We start from the raw sequence: 19,250 nt of genomic DNA on the forward strand, positions 1-19,250 counted from the left end.
CTTTTCTGATGAGAGAGTTGTTGCTCTTCTTTTCTTCGATCTCCTGTTGAGTTTGTAGGTGTTCAGAATGGTTTGATCCCTATCCAGCTGAATTCCTGAGAGGAGACGAAATCCAGGTGTCCTACTCCTCTGCCATCTTGCTCCGCCCACTAAAATGTTCATCTTTTAATGCTGATCTATGATGAGATTTTATGTATTTCACTTTTGCAAATTTCTTTCCTATTAATATCAGTCCATGGGCATATGGTTTTAATTGAGTATATTCACCAATTAGATGACATTTTTAGAATTCTGTTAACTATAAGACTTAAAAGAATGACATTTAGCATGTCATTTTATTACAAATTAATCACTCCCAGTTAAAATTCCTCAGATGCATAAATAGACTTTGGAATATGGAAATTTCTGTTGCACTTGCATCAAGGTTGAAAAACACTGTTGTGGATTGAAATCAGAAAATATATTGCTGCAGGAATTTGTGTAGAATGGAGATCTCCCTTTATTTCTTCAAAATTCAGGAAATGTATAACACAGCCTGACATTACTTGCAAGTCAAAAAAATGGCAGTTATCATTGAAATTACTTTATCATACTATAAGTTTCATATATAAGTACTATTTTGCCTTGCAATTTTAGATTGAAATAGTTTTAAGTTTGTAGCATAAGCTAATTCCAAAGCCATTTAGAGATAAATAAGAGTGGTTAGAACAATTTTTCCAACCATTTAAAAATGTAACACCATTTTTAACTTGAGGACTCTACAAAAGGCAGGCTATATTTGGCCCATAGGCCATACTTTATGGACCCCTGCTCTATAAAGTCCTATATTCCCAGTAAATGTATGTGTCTGAGTCTCCAAAACTTTGCAACCAGTAAATAATCCTTTTCATAATTTATTTTAATTCCAGTATAGTTAACATACAGTGATATATTAGTTTTGGGTGCACAATATAGTGATTCAACAATTCTGTACATTACAGGTGCTCATCATGACAAGCTTACTCTTAATCCCCTTCACCTATTTCATCCATCCCCCCACCCCCATACACCTCCTCTCTAGTAACCATTGATTTGTTTTCTATAGTTAAGAGTCTGTTTCTTGGTTTGTCTCTTTTTTCTTTGTTCATTTTTGTTTTGTTTCTGAAATTCCACATGAGTGAAATCATAGGATATTTCTCTTTCTCTGATTTATTTCACTTACTGTTATACTCGATAGCTCCATCCGTGTCTTTGCAAATAGCAAGATTTCATTATTTTTTTATTAAGGATTTTATTTATTAGAGAGCGAGCAAGAGAGAGAGCACAAGCAGGGGGAGGAGCATAGGGAAAGAGAGAAGCAGACTCTCCACTGAGCAGGAAGTCTGATGCAGGACTCATGACCTGAACCAAAGGGGATCATGACTTGAGCCAAGATCATGACCTGAGCCTAAGGTAGACACTTAACTAAGTCACCCAGGCTCCCCAAGATTTCATTATTTTTATGACTGAATAATATTCTGTTGTGTTTATGCACCACATCTAGTATATCCATTCATCAATCGATGGACACTTGGGCTCCTTCTGTATCTTAGCTATTGTAAATAATTCTGCAATAAACATAGAGGTGTGTGTATACCTTTGAATTCATGTTTTTGCATTCTTTGGGTAAATACCCAGTAGTGGGATTGCTGGATTGTAGGGTAGTTCTATTTTTAAGAGATTTTTTTTTTTGAGGAACCTCCACATAGTTTCCCACAGTGGCTGAACTGAATAGTTTGTATTCCCACCAATAGTGCAACAGGATTTCTTTTTCTCCATGTCCCAACCATCCCAAAGGTTTATTTTTGCTTTTGTTTTCCTTGCCTCAGGAGACATACCTAGAAAAATGTTGCTACGGCTGTCAGAGAAATTACTGCCTCTTCTAGGATTTTTATGGTTTCTGGTCTCACATTCAGGTCTTTAATACATTTTGAGTTTATTTTTATGTATGGTGTAAGAAAGTGGTCCAGTTTCATTCTGTTGCAGGTTGCTGTCCAGTTTTCCCAATACCGTTTGTTGAAGAGACTGTCTTTTTCCAATTGCATATTCTTGCCTCCTTTGTTGAAGATTAATTGACCATATAAACATGGGTTTATTTCTGGGCTCTCTATTCTGTTCCATGGATCTGTGTATCTGTTTTTGTTACAGTACCATATTTTTTTGATGTCTGTAGCTTTGTTCAAATCTGGGATTGTGATACCTCCAACTTTGTTCTTCTTTTTCAAGATTGTTTTGGCTATTCAGAATCTTTTGTGGTTCCATACCAATTTTAGGATTACTTGTTCTAGTTCTGTGAAAGATGCTGTTGGTATTTTGAAAAGGATTACAATAAATCTGTAGATTGCTTTGGGTAGTATGGAAATTTTAACAATACTGATTCTTCTACTTCATGAGCATAAAATATCTTTCCATTGGTTTGTGTCATCTTCAATTTCTTTCATCAATGTTTCATACTAAGGGTACAGGTCTTTCACCTCCTTGGTTAAGTTTCTTCCTAGGTATTTTATTCTTTTTGCTGCAGTTGTAAATGGAGAATTTTTCTTAATTTCTCCTCCTGCTACTACATTATTAGTGTATAAAAAAGCATCAGATTTCTGTATATTGATTTTATATCCTGTGGCTTCGCTGAATTCATTTATCATTTCTAGTAGTTTTCTTTTGTAGAGTCTTTAGGGTTTTTTTTTTTTATATAGTATCATGTCATCTGCAAATAGTCCAGTTTTACTTCTTCCTTACCAATTTGGATACCTCTGTCTGATTGCTATGGCTAGGACTTCCAGTACTGTGTTGAATAAAAGTGGTGACAGTGGACATCCTTATCTTGCTCCTGATCTTAGGAGAAAAGCTCTTAGATTTTCACCATTGAATATGATATTAGCTATGGGTTTTTTATATATAGCCCTCATTATGTTGCGGTGTGTTCCCTCTAAACCTACTTTGTTGATGGTTTTTATCATGAATGCATGTTATACTTTGTCAGATTCTTTTTCTGCATCTGTTGATCATGTGGTTTTTATCCTTTCTCTTGATGTGATGTATCATGTTGACTGATTTGCAATATTTGCAAATATTGAACCACCCTTGCATCCCAAGAATAAATTCCACTTGATCAAGGTGAATGATTTTTTAATGTATTGTTGGATTTGGTTTGGTGATACGTTGTTGAGTATTTTTGCATCTGTGTTCACCAGAGATATTAGCCTGCAGTTCTCTATTTGTAGTGTCTTTATCTGGCTTTGGTATCAGGGTAATGGCAATCTCAAAAGTGAATTTGGAAGCTTTCCTTACTCTGTTTTTGGAATAGTTTGAGAGAATATATATTAACTCTTGTTTAAATGTTTGGTAGAATTCACCTGTGAGGCTGTCTGGTCCTGGACTTTTGTTTCTTGGGAGTTTTTTTATTACAGATTCTATTTTCATTGCTGGCAGCAGGTCTGTTCGAATTTTCTGTTTGTTCCTGAGTGACCTTGGGAAGATTGTATGTTTCTAGGAACTTATCCATTTCCTCTATATTGCCCAATTTGTTGGCATATGATTTTTCATCATGTTTTCTTATAATTCTTTCTGGTTGTTGTTTTCTCCTCTTTCACTTATGATTTTGTTTATTTGAGCCCTCTCTTTTTTTTTGATGACTTTGGGTAAAAGCTTATCAATTTTGTTGATCTTTTCAAAGAACCAGCTCCTGGTTTCATTGACCTATTATCCTGTTTTTTTAGTTTCTATTTTATTTATTTCTGCTCTATCTTTATTATTTTCTTTCTTCTGCTGGTTTGGGGTTTTGTTTCTTCTTTTTCTAGCTCCATTAGGTGTAAGTTTAGGTTGTTTATTTGAGATTTTTCTTGCTTCTTGAGTTAGGCCTGTATTGCTATAAACTTCCCTCTTAGAAGAGCTTTTGCTTTGTCTCAAAGATTTTGGACCATTGTATTTTTTTTATTTGTCTCCATGTAATTTTTTATTTCCTCTTTGATATTTTGGTTGACCCATTTGTTGCTTAATAGCATGTTATTTATTCTCCATGTATTTGTGTTCTTTACAGATTTTTTCTTGTGTTTGATTTCTAGTTTTATAGCAATGTGGTCTGAAAAAATGCATAGTATGACTTCAGTCTTTTTGAATTTGCTGAAATCGTTGCAGCCTAACCTTGTGATCTGTTCTGGACAGTAATCTATGTGCACTTGAATCAAGTGTATTCTGCTATTTTAGGATGGAATGTTCTGAATAGATCTGGTCCAGATCCATCGGTTAGATCCATCTGGTCCAGTGTGTCATTCAAAGCCACTATTTCCTTGTTGAATTTCTGTGTGGATGATCTACCCATTGATGTGAGGTGTTAAAGTACCCTACTATTATTGTATCACTATTGATTATTTCCTTTATGTTTGTTATTAGCTGCTTTATGTATTTGGAGGCTGCCATGTTGGGTGTGTAAATATTTAATTATTATACCTTCTTTTTGAATTGTTCCCTTTATAATTACATAGTGTCCTTTTTCCGTTATTACAACCTTCTGTTAAAGCTCATTTTGTCCAGCATAAGTATTGCTACCCTGGCTTTCTTTTCACATCCATTTGCATGATAAGTGCTTTTCTATCCCTGCACTTTCAGTCTGCATGTGCCTCTAGGTCTGAAATAGGCAGACATATAAATGGGCCTTGCTTTTTTTTATCCATTCCATCACGTCTTTTGATTTGAGCATTTTGTCCATTTACATTCAGAGTAATTGTCGATAGGTATGTACTTATTGTCATTTTATTACTTGTTTTATGGCTGTTTTTGTAGTTCTTCTCTGTTCCTTTGTTCTCTTGCTCTTTTCTCTCATGGTTTTCTGGCATTCTTAGTGATACACTTGGATTCCTTTCTCTTTATTTTTTACATATTTAGTATCAGTTTTTGATTTGTGGTTACCATTATGTTTATATATAACATCTTCTGTATATCAGTGTGTGTTTAGTTGATGGTCACTTAAGTTTGAACCCATTCTAAAAGCACTATGTTTTTACTCTTTTCCCAGCCCTGTTTTATGTATATGGTTCCCTACTTTACATCCTTTTATTCTGTGAGGCCCTTGACTGATTTATATAGGTATATTTAATTTTAGTGCCTTTTTGTTTCCTACTTTTCTTTCTCTTGCCTATGGACTTGCCTTTCCACTCAGAGTCCCCTTTAACATTTCTTATAGGGCTGGTTTAGGGTGAGGAATTCCTTTAATTTTTATTTGGGAAATTCTCTCTGCTTGTATTATGAGTGATTGCTATGTTGGATAGAGTATTTTTGGCTGCAGGGTTTTTTTCTTTCAGCACTTTGAATATATCATGCCACTCCTTTCTAGCCTACAAGTTTCTGCTGAGGAATCCACTGACAGTCTTACAGGATTTCCCTTGTATGTAACTCTTTTCTCTTGCTGCTTTTAAAATTCTCTTTTTTGTTTGTTTTTTGTTTTTCCATTTCAATTACTATGTGTCTTGGTGTGGGCTTCTTTGGGTTAATTTTTGGGGGAATCTTTGTGCCTCCTGGGTATAGATTTCTGTTTCCTTCTCCAGATTTGGGGAGTTTCCAGCTATTATCTCTTCAAATGAACTTTCAGTTCCTTTTCCCTCTCTCCTCCTCTGGGATTTCTATAATGTAAATGTTATTATGCTTGATGGTGTTGCTGAGTTCCATTAATCTATTTTCATTTTTCATTATTTTTTGTCCCTCTCTTTCCAGTCAGCTTGATTCCTTTCTGTTACCCTCTCCTGCAGGTCCGTGATCTGTTCTTCCGCTTCCTCTACTCTGCTATTTATTGCATCTAGTTTATTTTTTATTTGTTACTGAGTTCTTCGTCTCTCATTGGTTCTTTTTTTATGTTTTTTGTCTCTTTTTTGAAGGTATCACTGAGTTCCTCTACTCTTCTCAAGTCTAGTTGAGTATATCTTTATGACCATTACTTTAAATTCTCTATCAAGTGTATTACTTATCTCCATTTCATTTAGCTCTCACTGTGATTTTTCCTCTGTCTCATTTTGTCTAACTCTCTGTGTCTTTTTCTGTGTTTTAGTAAAGTCCACTATATCTCTTGCTCTTGAAAGTAGTGGCTTTAGGGGCACCTGAGTGGCTCAGTCAGTTAAGCACCCAACTCTTGATTTCAGCTCAGGTTGTGATCTCAGGATTGTGGGACTGAGCCCCACATAGGGCTCTGTGCTCACCAGGGAGTCTGCTGGGGCTTCTCTCTCTCCCTCCCCTTTGCCCCTCCCCCCAACACTCTCTGTTTCTCTTAAAGTAAATAAATAAATCTTTAAAAAAAGAAAAGAAAAAAAGGAAGTAGTGACCTTATGAAGAGGAGGTCATGTAGTGCCTTGCAGTGCAATGTCCCCAGTTCACAGAACCTGGAGCTTCAGGGGTGTCTCCTGTGTGTGTTGCACGTTCAGTACTGTGTGGCTAAGCTGCATTTACCTTTAGTTCTGTCATATATGATGACTCTCTTTGTCTTTTGTGTGCAGAGTTTGATCACTGTGTTGAAAATGGGCCATTCTGGGGCCATGCTGGGTTTGAGCTCAGTCAAACCAGGCATTTACCAGAGATGCAGTAGCATCAAATTGCAAGGTGCTTTCCCTGTGTTAGCCCCTGAGTTTTTGTTGGTGGGTGGAACCTGTAGTCAGACTTGATGTCTGCTCCCAGCCCACTTCTGGAGCCACAGTTGGAGTGTAGGATTATCTTACCCTCTACTTTGGAGTGGTGCTCACCCCTGTCAGGGCTGCTTGCACACTGCCAGTCTTGTCGTACCACTTTGTATGGGATCCTGCCAAGGACATACTGGAGGAAGGAAGTCTGCTGTAGAATGTAGGGGTGGGGCATGTGGTGCCAGGATGGTCTTCACCAGTCTACTAAAGGAGAGGACCTGCAGCCACCTGGGAAAACTTGTCAAGACTGGCGAGGGTGGGGATGCAGATCTGCAGAAGCCCACCAGGGCAGGGTGCACTGTAAGTAAGCTAGGTGGAACATATTGGTACTGTGCTGTTTCCTGCAGGTATCCTATATTTAGGCTGGGGGTGGGGGTTGGACAAGGGAGTGAAATGGTGCCGAGCAGCATTTTGTTCTTGGAGAAGTCTCCCAAAGATCCCTGCCTCTCCAGCACATGCTCTGAGATTAGTAAATAAATCCCATATGCCTCGGGCAGTTTTCAAACTGCTGCTTCTATGCTGTATTTCAGTGGGGCTGTTTGTAGTCAAAAAGATTAAGGGCAGGAAGTCAGTTTCCTGTTGTTCTCCCTGCTCTCCCAGAACCAAGCCCACTGATTTTTAAAGTTCTAGGTGTAATACCCCATTGACTGTAAGAGCTCATGAAGTTAGGCCCTTCTGGTTTTCAAAGCCAAATGTTATGAGGATTTGTCTTCCCAGTGTGTCCCCCGTGCCTCGGATGCCTGGTGTGCCTGATGTGGGGGTCTGCTTCTTTCTCCTCTCCACATCTGCAGTGTCCCTCCTTCCTGGGGACAGTCCTGTGGGTCCATTTGGGTCCTGACAGCATCTCCACTTTTCCTGCCCTCTTTGACGTGGCTTCTCTGCATTTACCTGTAGAGAGTCTGGTCTGTCAGTCTTTGGGTCATTTTCTGGGTTATTTACACTGATGTGGGTATTATCTAGTGGTATTTATGGGATGAGGTGAGCTAATGATCCTCCTACTCTGCCATCTTCCCTGGAAGTCTCTGCAGCCAGTAAATATTCTGAACTTTTAAAAACTTAAACAATTTGAAATTATATTTTTTCAATTGCACTTATTTGAATATTAATAAAGTGAAATATCTTTCATGAGTATAGGTCATTTATATTTCTTCATTGTAAACTGGTTGTTTATGTTCTTTTTCCATTTCTTAAAAGGTTTATTTCTTTATTCTAGAGAGAGAGAGGGAGAGGGAAAGAGAGATCTCAAGCAGATTCCCTAATGAGCAGGGAGCCCAATGTAGGGCTCACTCTCATGACCCTGAGATCATGACCTGAGCCAAAATCAAGAGTCAGACACTTAACTGACTGAGCCACCCAGGTGCCCCATCTTTTTCCATTTTTATTGCAATAATATTCCAGCAATCTTTTGCACACCAAAAACAGTTCAAAATCCTTTTTAGTGGCTATACCTACTTTAGTATTATTTTACACTGCTTTCTCCCACACATCCAATCTAAGTAAGACTCCTTCCATATTCAAAGATATACCATTGCCTAACACAACTTTTTTCAATCTTCTGTATATATATATATATGCACCAGATACTAATTCTGTCGCTTTTTCTCTATTTTCCCTCCTAGCATAACTCTTATTTGTCCTTCAAGACTCAGAGCAAGGATCAGTTCCTTCTCTTTAGCTCCACAGCAAATATTTGTGCAAATATCTGTTATAAAACCTATCACACATTATGTAATTAACTGTTCACAATGATCTGTCTCCCCACTGGGCTCACAGCTTCTTGAGACATGGAATTGTAATTGATCTCTATATTCCAGAACAATGCCTAACACTTAGTAGGCACTGATTATTTGCTGACTGTGTAAGTTCAAGATAATAGTAATATTAATAATGTTAACAAAGTAGTATGTGCCAGACACATAAATGTCAGAGACAAATTTGTGTAGTTGTATTTCTTGTAAAATGCTTATCATAATATTATATACAATTGAATTTTGAAGAAGTCATCTCAGATATTAAAATCTCCCCAAAGAACATAGCAATAAATGTTTTTATTTCCTGACAAAACTGAGTATGTCAAACATTTGGTTTAAAAACTTGTCTTTTTCCCTGAAGAATTAAAATAACTTATTTAAATAATGCTATTAGGTAATAGTTATAATGTACAATTCAAGAAAATTTGCTTATACTAGAAAAGAAAACTGAATTAAAACAAAAAATATTCATCAGCCATGTCTGTTTTGTAATCTGAACAGTAAGCTCTTTTGCTCAAAATATTTGTAACTTGACCAAGATTCATTTGGATTAATCTTTTATTTTGTTTTTTTTCCAAAGGACATCCATTACTTTGCACTAGATAAGGGTGAACTGGCACTAGCTGAAGTGGCAAGAAAAAGAGCTAGTGACATTGATGCAGAATCAATAACCTCTGGAGTTGGTAAGAATTAATGCTGGTTTTTTTAAGTGCTTTTTGTTTCAGTCAATACTTACTCAGTATCATGTATATTTATGTTTGTAAGGCCCGGTTGGTTAATTTGAATTACTTTCTTTGTAAAGAAAGTGACTTTTAAAAAAGAATTAAGCCTGGGTAAATAGTACAATATGGATATATATAAGTGGGAACAGTGTTGATATAAAAATTAATAATCACTGATTAATCACCATTTAGCAAAGTCAAAAAGACACTGTTTTCATAAGATTTTATCATAAGTGCTGTTATTAATATTAGCCAACACAGAAACTTATATAATTATTTATACACATAGACATGTCATATCTTAAAAGAATTCTGTCCTATATCAAAGTATTTCACATGGGCTTTTAGGTTTGATGGATGACTTGTTTTCTTTTAGAAGCCACTAGTTGTTTTACAGTGTAGTCTTCCAAAGAAGACCAATCAGAAACTTATTTAATCTAAAGGTCCATACAAAACTTTACAATATATAAAAATGATAGTTTTAAAAACTATTATAATATCAACATGAGCTTCCTTTTCCCTAAACTTAGTCTAATGTGACTAAATCTGGAATTATTGATCTCTGGACATCCCAATTCCTATTCTTCCTGGTATTTACTATTCCTAGATTAGGCAAAGGGCCCTCAGAATTGCAAAAGAATTCATTTCTTTGTGGAACTCCTGAGAAAGGAAGTTTTAATAGATTTTTACTTTGTAAGTTTGCTTCAAATTATTATAACAAGCCTCTCCAGTGATTGATCATCTTTGTTTTTATAATGCTGTTTGCAGCCAGAAGGAGCAATTGCCAGCTTCTCTTTAAGGATGGAGGTTTTGCATTTTAAAGCTATTTAAAGTTACTAAGTTTCGTGAAAAGGAATGTGAAGAAATTATCACAAAATTTCAGAAAAAGGAAGAAACTCCACTATTCGCCAGTATGCTTTCTGTGCCCTGTGAATGCTTTGATTAGATTCCTGTAGCCAGCTGGTACTTCCTACCCAGAGTCTTTTTGAGCCCTGCCTCATTTCTAGCAAATATCTTTCTTCACTGAAACCCTGTACCTCCCTGCTTTTCAGCCTTTTTTTTTCAGGGCTTTACCCTCTGACCTTGATTACTCCCTTGACAAAGATACCATTCAGTAACAACAGTAACTATCAAGAGGTGAACATTCAGATGAATGTTCTACTCCACTTTTATTCTAGAAAACTGGGGTGACTCCCACTCAAAATTAGAAAAGGAATTAGGAAAGAATCTCTAGTTTTTTAATGGTAGTTTCTGTCTAGTTCTTCCATATAGCCCACATCATGCTGGGGAAAGCTAATTTTCTCTCAAGTTCCTTCAATTTAGTTCAACTCTGCTCTCTCAAACATTTCTGAAAGCAGAAAATAATTAAGTTTTTGGCTTTCAAAAGTGTTGCTTGATGCAAGCAAGAAGGTAAATTATGTAACATAACAAGAGCATTCAAGTTGAAGTATTTCAAGGGCGCCTGGGTGGCTCCGTCGGTTAAGCATCTGCCTTCGGCTCAGGTCATGATCCCAGGGTCCTGGGATCGAGTCCCGCATCGGGCTCCCTGCTCCGTGGAAAGTCTGCTTCTCCCTCTCCCTCTGCCTGCCACTCCCCCTGCTGTGCTCTCTCTCTCTCCGTCAAAGAAAGAAATAAGATCTTTTAAAAAAAAATAAGTAAGTTGAAGTATTTCAGTCTACATGGAAGAGTCTGTAAAAATTATCACATGTGGTAGCCATCAACATAACTAAAAGCAAGAGTTGCCGAAGGATAAGTTCAATGATAATAATCTGAACAGTTTGAAAGTTTTTTATTTAAATTTTTTATTAAAGTATAACATACATACAGAAAAGCACACAAATCATAAATGTAACTCAGTGGATTTTCACAAAGTAAACACATTCTTGTAACCATCATCCAGACCAAGTAACATACATTACCAAGACCACACAAGCCCTCTCATATCCACTTTAAGATACTACATCCCAGCCGCACTATCTTGACTTATAATAATATAGATTAGCTTTACCTTTCTTTCAAATTTTAAATAAGTGGAATCTATATTATTCTTTTGTTTTTGGCTCCTTTCACTTAACTTTATGAGATTCTTTTATATTGTATATAAGTAATTCTTTCCTTTTTATTATATAACAGTATTCCAATAGATGAATATATACAATTTTATTTATTCTATGCCAGATATTTGAATTCTTTCAAGTCTGGGGCTTATTGTGAATAGTGTTGCTATGAATATACTTGTGTTTGTCTTTTAACAGATGTATACACAGATCTTCTGGGTATGTGCTTAAAAGTGGATTTGCTGGGACATAGGATATATTCATATATTCAGCTTTAGTAGTGTGGAGAGGAAAAAAGTTTTCCTCTGTCCTTCAAGGTTTTTCCACCCGAACTAAAAACCAGATTTACACAAGACTGATTAATAGAGAATGTTGGCTAATTGTATTTAAATTAAAAAAAAAAAAAAACAAGAAAAAAAAAGACTGATTAATAGAAAATGAAACAAGGTTTAATAATATATATACCTGCTGTATACATGGGAGAGACCCAAGAAAACTGAGTATCTCACCAAAATAGCTGAAGCCATCACCTTAAATACCATCTCCATCTAAAGACAAGAGAAGATGTAGGTAGAGGATCATTTATGGGAGGTTACCATAAAAAGCATAGTAAAAAAGGCTAAAGTTGTCATGCAGATTTAAGTTCATGCCTTCTCCACTGATAACAGTCTCTAGGCATCTAAGAGTCATCCCCCTCTTCCTGATACTGAGGGAGACACCCTTACAAATGGAGATTTCCCTTATACATGGAAATGTCTCTTAAGGGAGGGAAACTGCGATTTCAGAGATATTCTTGTGTCTACAGTTTCTTAAAAAATACCAGCTTAGAATAATCAATATGCCAAAGAGGCATATCTTTTTTAATCAAATTTATATATTCTTAAGTTTTTATTTAAATTCCAGTTAACATATAGTGGTGTAATATTAGATTTCATTCTTTTTTAAGGCTGAGTAATATTCCATTGTATATATATATATACCACTTTTTCTTTATCCATTCATCAGTCGATGGACATTTGGGCTCTTTCCATAATTTGGCAGTTGTTGATAAAGCCACTAGAAACATCGGGGCGAACGTACCCCTTCAAAGAAGTATTTTTGTATTCTTTGGGTAAATATCTAGTAGTGTGATTGCTGGGTCATAGGGTAGTTCTATTTTCAATTTTTTAAGGAACCTCCATCCTGTTTTCCAGAGCGGCTATACCAGTTTGCATTTCTACCAACCCACCAGTGCAAGATGGTTCCCCTTTCTCCATATCCCAAAGACGCATAGCTTATGGTAGAAAAATCTGCTCCCCTACAGTAGCTATTTCCAGTTTTCCTAGGGAGTTGTAATGACTTATCTTCTCACCAGCAGTCCATAACAGTAGAGCTTGCCCCATCCTCAATGCATGATATTATCTGTCTTTGCATTTTAGCCATTCTGGTGGGGAAGACATTAATATTTTGTAAATGTGATAGTGTATATATAGAATGTTCCTGGGCTCTTTATTTCACTGGTCTCTTTGTACTTGCACAAATATCTCAGTGGGTTTTTAATTGAAGTATAGTTGACACACAGTGTTACATTCCACAAGTCTGTATCTTACGTTATGCTCACCACAAGCGTAGCTATCATCTGTCACCATACAACGCTATTACAATACCATTGACTAGATTCCCTGTACCTTTCATCCCATGATTTCTTTTTTTTTATTATGTTATGTTAATCACGATACATTACATCGTGTTCCATGATTCATTGTTTGCGTATAACACCCAGTGCTCCATGCAGAACGTGCCCTCTTTAATACCCACCACCAAGCTAACCCATCCTCCCACCCCCCTCCTCTCTAGAACACTCAGTTTGTTTTTCAGAGTCTATCGTCTCTCATGGTTTGTCTCCCCCTCTGATTTCCCCCCTTCATTCTTCCCCTCCTGAAGACCTGTACTGTACCTCTGAAACAAATAATACATTATATGTTAAAAATATATATATATAATCCCATGACTTTTTTTTTATTCTTATGTTAATCCCCATACATTACATCATTAGTTTTAGATGAAGTGTTCCATGATTCATTGTTTGTGCATAACACCCAGTGCTCCATGCAGAATGTGCCCTCCTTAATACCCACCACCAGGCTAACCCATCCTCCCACCCCCCTCCCCTCTAGAACCCTGTTTGTTTTTCAGAGTCCATCGTCTCTCATGGTTCGTCTCCATGACTTCTTCATTCTGTAACTGGAAGCCTTTATCTTCCACTCTCCCTTCACTCATTTGCCCATCCCCCACCCACATCCCACCCTCAGTTTTTCTCTATTATTATGGGTCTGTTTCTGCTTTTGGGGTTTTTTTAGATCCCATGTATTTATCTATGTCTGACTTATTTCACTTAGCATATCCTCTAGGTTCATCCACGCTGTCTTAATGGCAAGATCTTACTCTTTTTTATGGTTGAGGGTGTGTGTGTATATGTGTATATGTATATACACATATATCCATTCATCTGCTGATGGACACTTGGGTTGTTTCCAGATCTTGGCTATTATAAATAATAGTGCAATACACAGGGTACATCTATCTTTTCAGGTTAGTGTTTTCATTTTCTTTGGGTAAATACCCAGTAGTGGAATTACTGGATCATATAGTATTTTTATTTTTAATTTTCTGAGAAGCATCCATATGGTTTTCTACAGTGGTTCTACCAACTTACAGTCCCACCAAGAGTGCCTGAAGGCTCCTTTATTTCCACATCCTCAACAACACTTATTTCTTGTCATTTTGATTAGAGCCATTCTGAAAGGTATAAAGTGATATCTCATGGTGGTTTGATTTGCATATTTCTGCTGATTAGTAATGTTGAGGTCTGTTTCATGTACCTATTGGCCATCTGTTTGTCTTCTTTGGAAAAATGTATATTCAGGTAGGTACTCCATTTTTTAACTGGATTGTTTGATGGGCTTTTTTGGGGGTGGGTTGTATACATTATTAATATATCTTGACTATTAATTCATTGTCAGATGGATCACTGCAAATATCTAATCCCATTCAGTAGGTTGCTTTTTGTTTTATGGATAATTTCCTTTGCTTTTCTTAGAGAAAAAGGCAATAGCTTTTTATTTTGGTGTAGTCCCAATAGTTTATTTTTGCATCTGTTTCCCTTGCCTGAAGAGAGAGGTCTAGAAAATTACTGCTAAGGTTGCTGTCAAAGAAATTATTACCTATGTTTTCTTCTAAGGTTTTATGGTTTTAGGTCTAACATTTAGGTCTTTAATACAATTTGAGCTTATTTTTTTGTATGGTGTAAGAAAGTAGTCCAGTTTCATTCTGTTGCATATAGCTGTCCAGTTTTCTAGCCCATTTGTTGAAGAGACTGTCTTTTCTCCATTGTACATTCTTGCCTCCTTTGTTGAAGATTAATTGACCTTATAAGTGTGGGTTTATTTCTGGGCTGTCTATTCTATGTCATGGATCTATTTGTTTTTGTGTCAGTACCATGCTGTTTTTGATTACTACGCTTTATAGTGTATCTTGAAATCTGGGATTGTGATACATCTCAAGATTGCTTTGGCTATTTGGGGTCTTTTGTTGTTCTATACCAATTTTTGATTATTCTAGTTCTGTGGGGGGAAAAAGCTGTTGGTATTAATAAGAATTGCATTGAAACTGTAGACTGCTTTGGGTATTATGAACATTTTAACAATATTGGTTATTCCAATCCATGAGCATGGAATATCTCCATTTTTTGTGTCATCTTCAATTTCTTTCATCAACATTTTATAGTTTTCAGAGTACAGGTCTTTCACCTCTTTGGTTAAGTTTCTTCCTATGTATTTTATTTTTTTAGTGCCATTGTAAATGGGATTGTTTTTTTAAATTTCTCTTTCTGCCACTTCATTATTAGTATATAGAAATGCAACTGATTTATGTGTATTAATTTTGTGTCCTGCAATCTTACTGAGTTTATCATTTCTAGTAGTTTTTTGGTGGAGTCTTTAGGGTTTTCCATGTGTAGTATTGTATCTGCAAATGGTGACATTTTAACTTATTCTTTACCAACTTGGATGCCTCTTATTTCTTTTTCTTGTCTGATTGCTATGGCTATGACTTCCAGTACTGTGTTCAATGAAAGTGGTGAGAGTGGACATCCTAGTTTTATTTGAGTTCTTAGGGGAAAAGCTTTCAGCATTTCACCATTATGTTAGCTGTGGGTTTTTCATATATGGCCTGTATTATATTGTGGCATGTTCTGTAAACCCACTTTATTAAGAGCTTTTATCAGAAACAGATGTTGAATTTTATCAAATGCTTTTTTTTTTAATATCTTTGAAATGATCATGTGATTTTTATCCTTCATTTTGTTAATGTTAGCACATTGATTAGTTTGCAAATATTGAATCATCCTTGCCTTCCTGGAATAAAGCCCACTTAATTGTAGTTAATGGTCCTTTTAATATATCATCCAATGTTGTTTGCTAATATTTTGTAGAGGGTTTATGCATCTTTGTTCATCAGGGTTATTGGCCTGTAGTTTTCTTTCTTTGTAACAAAGTGTCTTTGGTTTTAGTATCAAGGTATGCTGCTCTTATAGAATATATGTGGAAGTTTCCCTCCTCCTCTGTTTTTTGGAATAGCTTAAGGAAAATAGGTACTCACTCTTTATTTTTTTAAGACTTTATTTTTTTATTTGAGAGAGAGACTGAGAGGTCATATGATGGGGGAGGAACAGAGGGAGAGGGACAAACAGACTCTGCAGTGAGCACAGAGCCTGATGTGGGGCTCAATCCCACAACCCCGAGATCATGACCCAAGCTAAAACCAAGAGTCGGATGCTCAATTGACTGAGCTACCCAGGCACCCCAGTACTGACTTCTTTAAACATTTGGTAAAATTCACCAGTGAATCCATCTGGTCTTGAACTGTAGTTTATTGGGAGTCTTTTGATTATGGATTCAATTTTGTTACTACTAATTGGTCTGTTCAGATTTTCTATTTCTTCTTGATTCAGTTTTGGAAGATTACATTTCTAGGAATTTATCCATTTCTTCTAGGTTGTCCAGTTTGTTGGCATATAATTTTTTGTAGTAGTCTCTTCTAATCCTTGTATTTTTGTAGTATTTTGTTACCTCTCCTCTTTTATTTCTGAATTTATTTATTTGGATCCTCTCTTTTTTTTCTAATGAATCTGGCTAAAAGTTTATCAATTTTGTAGATCTTTAAAAAAAAAACAGCTCTTGGTTTCTCTGATCTTTTCTATTGTTTTGTTAGTCCTTATTTCATATATTTCTATTCTGATCTCTATTTTTCCCTTCCTTATACTCATCTTGGGTTTTGCTTGTTCTTTTTCTAGTTCCTTATAAATTGTAAGGTTACATTGTTTGAGATTTTTCTTGTTTGAGGTATCTCAGTATTGACATATATTTCCCTCTTAGAACTGTTTTCATTGCATCTCAATGATTTTGAACATTGTGTTTTCATTTTCATTTTTTCCATTTGTTTGATTTCCTGTTTGATTTTTTGTTTTTGTTGACAAACTGTTTTGTAGCCTGTTGTTTAGCCTCCATATATTTGTGTTTTTCCAGGTTTTTTTTTTTTTTTTGGTTGATTTCTAGTTTCATAGTGTTGTGGTCAGAAAAGATGCATCTGATACCAGTCTTCTATTTATTGAGAATTGTTTTGTGGCATCACTTGTGATCTATCCCAGAAAATGTTCCATGTGCATGTGAAAAGAATGTGTATTCTGTTGGTTTTAGGTGGAAGGTTCTGTACATATCTGTTAAGTCCATCTGGTCTCATTTGTTTTTTCGAAGATACTGTTTTCTTTTTTTTTACAAAAAAATTTTTTTTTAATTCCAGCTAGTTAACATACAGTGCAATATTAGTTTCAGGTGTTGAATTTAGTGATTCATCACTTACAATACTCATTGCTCATCACAAGTGTCTGTTTAACGCCCCTGCCCCCATCTACCTTCCAGTGACCATCATTTTGTTCTCTATAGTTAAGGATCTGTTTCTTGGTTTGCCTCTCTTTTCCCCCCATGTTCATTTGTTTTGTTTCTTAAATTCCACACATGAATGAAATTATATGGTGTCTTTCTCTGACTTATTTCACTTAGAATAATACTCTCTAGCTCCATCCACATTGTTGCAAATGGCAAGATTTCATTCTTTTTGATGGCTGAATAATATTCCATGCCATACTATACCACCTCTTCTTTATCCATTCATCAGTTGATGGATATTTGGGCTCTTTCCATAATTTGGCTATTGTTGATAATTCTGCTATAAACATCTGGGTGCATGTGTCCCTTTGAATTAGTATTTTTGTATCCTTTGGGTTAACCCTAGTAGTACAGTTGCTGGATCATAGGGTAGTTCTATTTTTAACTTTTTGAGGAACCTCCATACTGTTTTCCAGAGTGGCTCTACTGGTTTGCATTCCCACCAAGACACTGTTTTCTTATTGGTAGTCTGTCTGGATGATCTATCCTTTGATGTAAGTGGGGTAATAAATTCCCTTACATTATTGTAAGTATGGGTTTGTGGTTACCAGGAGGTTCGTATATAACACCCTATGTATATAGAAGTCTGTATTAAGTTCATGGTAACTTAAATTCTAACACATTCTAAAAGCACTTTTGGGATGTCTGGGTGGCTCAGTCAGTTAAGCGTGTGCCTTTGGCTTGGGTCATGATCGCAGGGTCCTGAGATTGAGTCCCATATCGGGCTCCTTGCTCAGTGGGGAGCTTGCTTCTCCCTCTGCCTGCCACTCCCCCTGCTTGTGTGCACACACTCTCTCTGTCTCTCTGACAAATAAATAAATAAAATCTTTTAAAAAAAGGACTTTTACTACCCTTTCCATGTTTTATGTATATGTTATTAGGTATTACATTTTTTAATTCCTATATTTCTCCTAATTATGGCCTTTGTCACTTAAAGAAGTCCATTTAACATTTCCTGTACGCTGGTTTAGTGGTCATAAACTTTTTAAACTTTTGTTTGTTTAGGAAACACTTTCCCTCTCCTTCAATTTTGAATGATAACCTTGCTGGGTAGAATATAACTTGGTTGCAGGTTTTTCCTGTCAGCATTCTGAATATATAATGCCACTCTTTTGACCTGCAAAGTTTCTGCTGAAAAATCAGCTGTTAGCCTTGTGGGGTCCCTTGTATGTAACTTTTCTCTTGCTCCCTTCAGATTCTGTATTTAATCTTTGATGGTTTAAATATTATAGGTTGTGGTATGGACCTCCTTAGGTTCATCTTGTAATATTGTGCTTTTTGAACCTGGATGTTTGTTTCCTTCTCCAAGTTAGAGAAATTTTCATCTGTTTCTTCAAATAAGTTTTCTGGCCCTTTGTTTCTTCACCTTCTGGGATAATGTGAATCTTTGTTTACTTGATATTATCCAAGAGATCCCTTAACCTATCCTCATTTTTAAAAATTCTTTTTTTCTTTATGCTGTTCAGATTGGGTGCTTTCCATTACCATGTCTTCCAGATCACTGATCCATTTTTCTGCATCCACGAAACTATTGATTTCCTCCAGTATATTTTTCATTTCAGTTATTGTATTCAATTCTGATTGGTTCTTTCTCATATTTTCTCTTTGTTGAAGTTCTCTCTCAGTTCTTCCACTATTCTCTTTATATAGTGAAATCTTTATGATCATTACTTTAAATTATTTATCAGGCATATTGCTTATCTGTTTCTTTTACTTCTTTTTCTGAAGTTTTTGTCTCGTTCTTTCATTTGGGGCATATTTCTCTGTCTCCTCATTTTGGCTGACTTTCTGTGGCTGTTTCTATGAATTATGCAGAACAGCTGCTTCTCTGAAATGTGAAGGAATGGTCTTGTGTATGGTTGTACCCTGCATAGGCTGTGTGTGCCTGGTCACTTTGGTTCACTGGGTGGCACTGTGGCTGGCATGAGTTAGGCATCACAGGGCACTCGGTGCTGGGGCTGCCTTAGTGGGATGGCCATTTCTGAAGTGGGCATGGGCTGGGACAGTCCCAAGACTCCCCACACAGAAAGTGCTCTGGCAGAAAAGCTGAAGCAGGTGC

At 36.2% G+C, this 19,250-nt stretch overlaps 1 protein-coding gene across 13 annotated transcripts in view; it reads left to right on the forward strand.

Annotated features, from left to right (window-relative positions):
• WDPCP (WD repeat containing planar cell polarity effector) overlaps window positions 1–19,250 on the forward strand; it is a 476,454-nt gene that overhangs the window by 306,501 nt on the left and 150,703 nt on the right. For all 13 annotated transcript variants that reach the window (XR_004678560.1, XM_035001441.1, XM_035001442.1 and 10 more), the window contains one exon: window positions 9,009–9,111. Coding sequence is in view for 12 of the 13 variants with exons in the window: in XM_035001441.1 (XP_034857332.1) it covers window positions 9,009–9,111 (103 nt within the window). In the remaining variant the exon portion in view is untranslated. The remainder of the gene's footprint in view (window positions 1–9,008; window positions 9,112–19,250) is intronic.

This window comes from Mirounga leonina, unplaced genomic scaffold (genome assembly GCF_011800145.1).
Source record: "Mirounga leonina isolate KUSES-001 unplaced genomic scaffold, KU_Mleo_1.0 Mir_125, whole genome shotgun sequence".
NCBI classification, from domain to species: domain Eukaryota; kingdom Metazoa; phylum Chordata; class Mammalia; order Carnivora; family Phocidae; genus Mirounga; species Mirounga leonina.